We start from the raw sequence: 8,196 nt of genomic DNA, 5'->3' as shown, positions 1-8,196 counted from the left end.
TTAATGAAATGGGCAATCAGACTGGCTCCCTTTGCGTTGCGTCATCGGCCTATCAAGGCAGTAAAAGGGAAGGCAGTGGCCGTTTTGTTGGCTGAATTTATGAGCAATGAACCAATAGAAAACAAAATAGTACCATATATAGGTACTAGTCCCTGGAAAATGTTTTTTGATGGTTCTCGTTCAAAAGGGAAGTCAGGAGCAAGAGTAATATTAGAAGGACCTGGAGCCCGCAAGATAAGTTTGCAGCTTCAAATGGAAGAGATGACTCATAACTCTACGGAATACGAAGCACTAATTTTGGGTCTGGAGGCACTTATTGCCAAAGGAACGCAAGCGGTCGTGATTTGTGGAGATTCTCAATTGGTCATCAATCAAGTGTTAAAACGGTACGCTTGTAATTATCCTCACCTGCGTCAATATCGAGATTTGGTATATCGCCTATTATATAGAATTGCGGAGGTGGTTATTGAGCATGTACCGAGAACAGAGAATCGACAAGCGGATAATCTGACCCAGAATGCTTGTCAGCAAATGATCGGTAGTGTCGATACCGATACTGATTGGAGAAAAAAAATTATTATCTATCTGGAATCACCAAATTCCACGACTCCTGTGGGCGTTCGATTGAAAGCATTACGTTTTAAACTCATTGAAGGGGTTCTGTATAAGAGAACCTTCGAAGGAATATTAATGAGGTGTTTTGGGCCAGAAGAATCCATCAAAATAATGGAGGAAGTTCATGGTGGAATTGGTGGAGCACACCGAGCAGGATTAAACATGTGATGGGTTATTCATCGTATGAGATTCTATTGGCCAAAGATATTTGATGATTGTATCAAATTTGCTAAAGGGTGTCAGGAGTGCCAGAGGCATGGTCCTTTAAACCATTTGCCAGCAGTGGAACTCCAGGCGATGGTTAAGCCATGGCCATTCAAGGCTTGGGCGTTGGACGTAATAGGAAAAATTCATCCGGCGTCATCGAAGCAACATTCATTCATTCTGGTAGCAACTGATTACTTCACCAAATGGGTAGAGGCAGTCCATTTGAAAAATGTGACGCAGAAAGAGGTGATTGAGTTCGTACTTAATCATATTATCTACCGGTTTGGGATTCCCCACACCCTTACAACAGATCAGGGTTTGATGTTTACCGGGGAGAAATTTATTGAGTTTTTGGCCGAGTTCAACATCAAATTGCATTATTCTTCACCTTATTAACCACAGGCTAATGGGTTGGCCGAAGCAGCAAATAAAATCTTCATCGGCATCATCCGAAAAATGGTAGAGAGAAATCCAAGGAAATGACACACATTGCTGTCTCAGGCATTGTGGGCCCACCGAAAGAGTAGAAATACTTCCACTGGATTCTCCCCATACCAATTAACGTTCGGGCAAGATGTTGTTCTGCCAGCAGAATTTGTTGTATCTTCACCCAGAGTGACTAATACAACAGTGAGTAATGACGAGACATATATACAAGGAATGTGGCAACAATTGGATGAGGTGGACACTGATCGGTTGAATGCTCTGGACTGAGTGGTTAGACAGAATGAGATTTGGTGGGAAGACAATTCTGCCTACGTATAAGAAGGTGGACCAATTAGGGAAATGGTCCCCCAATTGGGAAGGCCTTTTTATCATTCACAGAGTAATTGGAAATTGAACTTTTATTATTGTGAACCAAGAAAGAAAGCTGGTACATGAAAATATTAATGCTAAGTATCTGAAAAGGTATTTTCCTACATTTTCAGAACATTGTCATTAATTTTTATTACAAAATCTAGGAACCCCTTTAAAGGGTTCGAATCTACAGAAAAAGGGTTCTTTAATCATCATCCGAAAGGGTGACACAAGGGTGATTGTCTTCTGGTTCAGAGGTTTCATCCCAACTCGCAGAAACCATTTCAGGTTCTTCATCCAGAAGGTCGTCTAGATCAAGACGATAACGATCCCATTGATCTTGCATTTCTTGAAGATTCTGTTCGGTACGGACTTTCATGTCTTGTAGTGATTGGCTTTCTCGTTCGACAAGAACACGCAGCCTGGAAAGTGTTGATCTTTGCTGATAGAAAATGTTGTTCCAACTAAGGTCTGGGAGAATGGCCGAGACATGATGGTCTATCATACCTAAATGATGGTCGAGATCGGAAATGCGGGTAAGTATATCAGTAAAGGGTTCATAGCTGGTGGATACACGCTCCATTAGGCGGATTGTGCGATGTATGGTTCTCCTCCCTCTTCAAGAGAATTTAAATTTAAAGTCCAGTTGTTTGAGTACCTGTATCATGTCTTCGGCATGATGACCTATGGGGTTTTTTTCACAAGGAATGGTTGTTAAGAACCTTCCCAGTTGGAACTAGGAACGCGGATGCAAGGAGAAACCATTCTCGAAGGTGATTTGGTAGATACTGATGATGTTTGCAGTAAGAAAAATGGAATATATATATATATAAGCTATGGTGTTTAATCTTGTGGTGTTTAACTCCTGACTTAGTAAAAGTGCAAGGAACAAGGATTTGTGTTCTATAAAGTAAAGTAGGATGCATGTATAGACAAAGTCTCGGAGTTATATACATATTACATCAGAATTACAAAGAAAGTAGGGCCCTGAGGGCGGTCCGGAGGTCGGCCCACTTCAACTCCGACCATGTGGCCCGCCGACGCTGGTAAGCCTCCTGGTGTCCCCTGACAAGTCTCATTCGTATGCTGGTTTGGAGTTGATCGCAGAGACTCATCTGGGTCTGGCAGTGTGCCTCCACCAGGAGGCCCCCTTCCTGGATGCTGTCATCTAGGGACTCCAACTGTCCTTGAAGGCGTCTTAGCTCTTCCGTTTTTTAGGAGATCTCAGTCGCAAGTGTTTGTCGCGCTTGTCGAAGTTCTTCCAGCATAGCCTTGGCAAGATTAAGATCCTAATCGACCTTCTTCAAGGATGCCTCAAGACTGGCTAGTTCAGCGGTCGGTTGAGATGATGTGGCCTTGGATGATGGAGGTCGGATCAAAGGTAGTTCAGCTTGACGTTCGATGATCCTTGCCATCATCAGATCAAGGACGAGAGGGGCTTCCAACTCCAGTGTGGGTTTCACCAAAAAGTCTATCGCAACCTGAACTAAGGCCTCGAGGTCGGCCAAACTCAGGTCGGCAAAAGACAGGTCGGCGCAGCGTGCAATGATGGATCTGGCTGGAGTCGGAAGGTTCACTCGGGCCAATACATTTATCTCATGGGCGGTCTGAAATGAAATTGTTAAGTATGGAGGAATGTGGTGAACTCATTACAACATAAAGATGGAGTTTACCTGATTTAGAACGGCCGTGGATTCAAAAGGGGCCATGAACTGGAACGCCGCAGGGGTACCGTGATGAGTCGTCGGGCCAGTAACCGACTCGTCTCCTGGTTGCAAATGGTGAGTGACGGCCAGTTCCATACCCTGGAAGGAAGAATTTTAAGCAAGGAAGACGAAGTAAAAGTCAGGAAATGGATGAGATAAAATACTAACCGAACCCCTTGGGGGCAAAATTGACCGAAGCCTCGCCCGACTGTGAGGACGAGATCTCCTCTATGTCGTGAGGCGGCGGGATCGGTTGGACTGGTTGGAGAGTAGCCAAAGGATCCTCGCCCATAGGTTGGGCGGCTGGCTGCAAGGGCAGCGCAACAGCGTGGTCGGGTGTTGCTATATAGAAATATCTTAGCAGCTACTTGTGATGGTTGCGGGGTAGGCGAAGGCAAAATCGGAGGAGAGGTCTGCCTCCCTGAAGGTTTCTCTGGCCGACGGATCATTGGCAACTCCTCTTCTGCAGGAAGAAGAGTCGGTTGAGGGATGGCCAGTGGAGCGTTGGGATGGTCCTATAGAAAGGAGAGTCAAAGTTGGTAAAATTGAAAAGTATTCTCCTTGAAAGGGTTTAAGGAAATAACTTACCTCGGCCGGCGGACCTTAGACGCTCGGTTGCTCAGCAAGGGTAGGTGTTGCGGCAGTCGGTTGGATGGCGGTCGGGGTAGAAGTTGATGAGGATAACTGCCTCACCGTCGGTTGAACCGCAGTCGGTTAAGGATCGGTTGGTTGGACTGTGGCTAGCTGGGGAGAATCTGGAGTGATGGTCGGCTGAGTCCCGGTCGGCTGAAAGGCAGTCGGGACTGTGGTCGGTGGCAATGAAGGATCCTCTGGAATGGGAACCATCAAAGTTAAAAGGACATATACTAAAAGGAAGACATGAAAAGTAAGAACTTACCAAATTGCTCTCTCAAGTATTTTGGCAGCCCACTTGTATCCACTGGTAGAGACACCAGATACTCCTCGATGGCCTATCTATCAATGACAGGGGCGGCCTTCTGCTTCTTCTTTTTCGTTCCGGACCCTCCTGCTGCGGGCGCCTGCCTTTTCCTTCTCGGAGCAGCGGCTAATCGAGGAGAACCTAGCGCCAAGGCTAGGGGCGGGACAAGTTTCCCGACCAATTGGTCGGTTGGAGGAGCAATTAGGGACCAAGTGGATGACCACCAGGTCGGGAAGGCCTCATCCGCCAAAGGTTGTGGGCGGAAAGGTAAGTAAGAATTGGAGGTGATGTAGGCGGTGAGTTGAGAAAGATAGGTCGGGATAAGCTCGGGGATCACCAGCCCTTCCGAGTTTTTAGGTATATGGTGAGGTCGGGCTAGTGGTCCCGGCAGACCCTGACAACAACCAAATTTTTGGGCCAAAAATTGGGGCTGATAATTAAAGGTATAAAATGATCTATGATTTTTCTTGTCCGACCTCTTACTGGAAAATAGAGATCGAGGTTTCATGGCGGAGTCCCAGAAAAAGGGATAGGTCGGATGGGGAAGAGGATCGGGATGCAATCTGGGTGAAGGATCCCGACCCTCGAAAGAAACCAGAACGGGATCATCACCCACTATAGGCAAATGGGCAATGATGGCCACGTCCATCAGGGTCGGGCCAATAGGGCCAGCAGGGAGGAAGAAGACGCCCATCTGGGAATGTCAGAAGGCCGCCATTGCTAGCAAGGCCTTGTCGTGAAGATGAAGGGGTTGAGTCGAAAGGAGGATGGCTTTGTCAATACCTTGCCTCTTCCATTGTTCTTCAAAGTGGGGGAGGAGTCTTGCGTGCCATTTGCGAAAGACGCCTTTAGGATCGGTAAGGTGAGTCCTAATGCTGTCCAGCAAACGTTCCAGCTTAAATGCAGCATCATTGATGATTATCGGGAAAAATTGGGAGATAACAGATTTCATGCGATTTGCATCCTCTCTGGTGATGCAATGAGGCCGAACGGTGGGGGTGAGAACCCTCGAAGCCACAAGGGGCACTGAGGGATCGGTTCCGTCAAAAGGGAGAGCAGGAATATATTGATTGGCCATTTTTAGAGGAAATGAAGAGAACGAAGGAGAAAAGGTTTTGGAAGAGGATGATTGCTAAAGAGAAGAGAAGGGTTTCAAGATTTTGAGTGCGTAAGTGTGAAAGGGTGAGAGAGAAGGGTTTTACATAAACCCCGTGATGTGACGCGAAACAATGTAATGATAGCACTGTGCTGAAAACCCCTAAACGTCACATCTCACACAGTCCGAGAAGTGACGCTTAGGAGTCGGGCAGGAGGAGGCAAGTTGTTTAGCAAGAAAAAACCAATGTGTAGGGTTTTCGAGAATGGGCTTATAAAATTGGACTAAGGATTTGTGTAAAGTCTAATGGGCCTGTTAATGGCAGTGGGATCCTAAATGGGTTTAAATATAAGCCAAACAACCCAAGTGTTATTAAGAAATGGGTTTTTCGGGAGAAACCTGTGATTAAGAGGTCGGACAAGGAGAGGTCGGACGAAAAAAGAAAAACAATATGCACTTAGGTCGGGTGGCATATAGGTCGGGCAAAAGAAAGACGGATGAAGAAAGATGAAACGACCAATACTGAGGTCAGGCAAAAGGAAGTCAGGAGAAAAATGAGACGGTCGATACAGAGGTCGGGCAAAGCGTAAGACAGATGAAAAGAGAGATCGCAGTGGATATGCAGGTCGGGCCAGCCGCCCAATTAAGGCGGTAAGGTGTTTAGAGGCGGTCGGCCGAGCCAGTTGAGTGCTGTAACAGGTGTGAGCGGTTGGTGAGTTGGTTAAGACACGTGTCAATAGAGGAGGACCTTGAGGGCAGTTGACGGCGGTTGCTGTAGGACAGTTGAGAGAAGTTACAACCGGCGAGCGGATATGAAGGCACGACCTGATTGTAGCGGTTGACATAGGTTTTAAATAGGTCTGTCCATGACCTACAGGAAACATCTTCAATCGACAATCAAATTCAAAGAATTTCTTTTGGGGATCACCATTTTACTTTTACAGTCTGTAGTATTTATTTTTTCTATTTTATTTATGCGTATGGTGCTTAGGGATTCTTAATCTCAGGTATTTATTTTATCAAATTCGAAGATAATTTCTATTTTCGGATTTTACTTTTTATTGTTAAAAATTTGCATCAACAAAAATAAAATAATATAAGAAATGAAAATAAAAACATAAAAATTATTCACACATCTGTCAAGTCAGCACCACGTGGCCGTTACATAGATAATTTTTATTTTTTATATTAGAAAAAATATATAATTTAAAAATATACTAATATATAAATTATCAAAGGTCACGTGGAGCTGACTTATCGGACATATAGATAATTTCTATTTTTTTAGTTTATTTATTGTTAATTATAATTATAAATTTTAATTTTAATTTTTATATATGTAATTATTTATATTGAAAAAAAATTAAAAATAAAAATAATCTACGTGGCGGACATGCGTTAGTCGCATGGCGTTGATCTGGCCGACACGTGTCCATCAACATGTTACGCAGGTACCACATAGACATAGAGAACTAAATTGCAAATTTTTTTCACTTACGGGGCTATTTTAGGACAACCTCCAATTACGGGACTAAAATGATAAAGGGTTCCAGTTACGAGACTAAAAAAATAGTTTATCCTAGAATTAAAGATAAATAAAGTAGTGATGTAAGGGATGATCTGACTGCGGATACTCATGTTATAAAAAAAAAAAAAAAAAGGAACTGAATAAAGAAAATTTTGGCTTGACATAGAAATCAAACAAACCCACTATTTCATTTTTATTAAGTTTGCTTTATAAACAAAAATATTACTCTTTGTTCTAAATTTTGGCTACTTTTTTCTAATAAGAAAGTTTCAAAAAATTTTAAACTTCTTTCATCCCATGTAAAATGTATTTTCCCATCTCATCTATTTGTCATTTTTTTTTAAAAAAAATATAATTATACATTTTAATCATATTATAAATTTTTATAATTTATAATTTTTTTATTTTTAATTAAATTATTTAGTTATCTTAATTTAGATTTATAATTATTTGGATAAATTGATTTTTTTAATCTTGTAACTGGACACTTTTATTATATTAGTCTCGTAGGCATCGCGTGGCTCCCGGAGGACATGACATGTGTCATCCAGGTATTGCTGACTTGGCGAATACATAATTTTTTTTTTTGACAGATAAGACTTGGAGACGTCGGAGTTTGAACCCATGACCCAACGGTCACGAATCCATCCCTACCACCAGACCATCCCTTACGGGGAGTATCTTTTTTTAATTTACATACCAATGTTTCTCTTTACTATATTAAATATAATTTATAAAATAATTCCAAATAAATAGGAGCAAAATAATTAAAAATTACTTAAAACTCGAGTCAAAAGTAAACCAAGAATGTAATGAAAAACCTACGGATACTACAAGAAAATTTACTATTTTTAGTCGTTTAATAAAACCTACAAATACTCAATTTTTGTAAAAAAAATTCTTTTGTGTTGTTGCGAATTTTGACCGCTAAAAAAAAGTTAAGTAACAAAAAGGTTTTATTACAAAAAATTACGTAACAAAAAGTTGATAGTCAATGCCCTCAAAAATATTATGATTTTTACTATGCAACAAAATGTTGAATTGTTTTTTGTTACAAATTTTTTCATAACAAAAAAACCAATAGGAATACTTCTTGTTCATGAACATTTTTTTTTTTACAAAATTTCCCCATAACAAAAAAACCTGTAGAAATGCATCTTATTCATGAAAAACAACTCTTGGTTACGACATAAAAAATATGATAATTGTTACGATATTTGTTATAGAATCAGTTTTGTGACAAATAACTTAAAATCTGAACTTTTGTATTATATACGAAAATCTTAACGAAACCTACAAAATGACA

General features: G+C 41.6%; 1 protein-coding gene across 1 annotated transcript; it reads left to right on the top strand.

Moving 5' to 3' along the window:
- The first annotated feature begins 798 nt into the window (after positions 1-798).
- On the top strand, positions 799-1,536 carry LOC127260265 (uncharacterized). Its single transcript, XM_051287976.1, has 3 exons — positions 799-1,068; positions 1,225-1,281; positions 1,324-1,536. The coding sequence occupies exons 1-3, from the start codon at positions 799-801 to the stop codon at positions 1,534-1,536; spliced, it is 540 nt and encodes a 179-aa protein (XP_051143933.1).
- The last annotated feature ends 6,660 nt before the right edge of the window (positions 1,537-8,196 follow it).

Source organism: Andrographis paniculata, unplaced genomic scaffold, assembly GCF_009805555.1.
Source record: "Andrographis paniculata isolate CXL003 unplaced genomic scaffold, ASM980555v1 Contig61END, whole genome shotgun sequence".
NCBI classification, from domain to species: Eukaryota; Viridiplantae; Streptophyta; class Magnoliopsida; order Lamiales; family Acanthaceae; genus Andrographis; species Andrographis paniculata.
Note: the sequence above shows the minus strand (reverse complement) of the source record. Positions and strands in the feature narration are given on the sequence as shown.

What these genes read in the sequence shown, in the direction of transcription:
- LOC127260265 (XM_051287976.1), top strand. Translation starts at nt 799, where the DNA reads ATGAGATTCTATTGGCCAAAGATATTTGATGATTGTATCAAATTTGCT. An exon ending in AAAATGTGACGCAGAAAGAG is followed by an intron (nt 1,069 to 1,224) that starts GTGATTGAGTTC and finishes TATTAACCACAG; the next exon opens with GCTAATGGGTTGGCCGAAGC. An exon ending in TCGGCATCATCCGAAAAATG is followed by an intron (nt 1,282 to 1,323) that starts GTAGAGAGAAAT and finishes TTGCTGTCTCAG; the next exon opens with GCATTGTGGGCCCACCGAAA.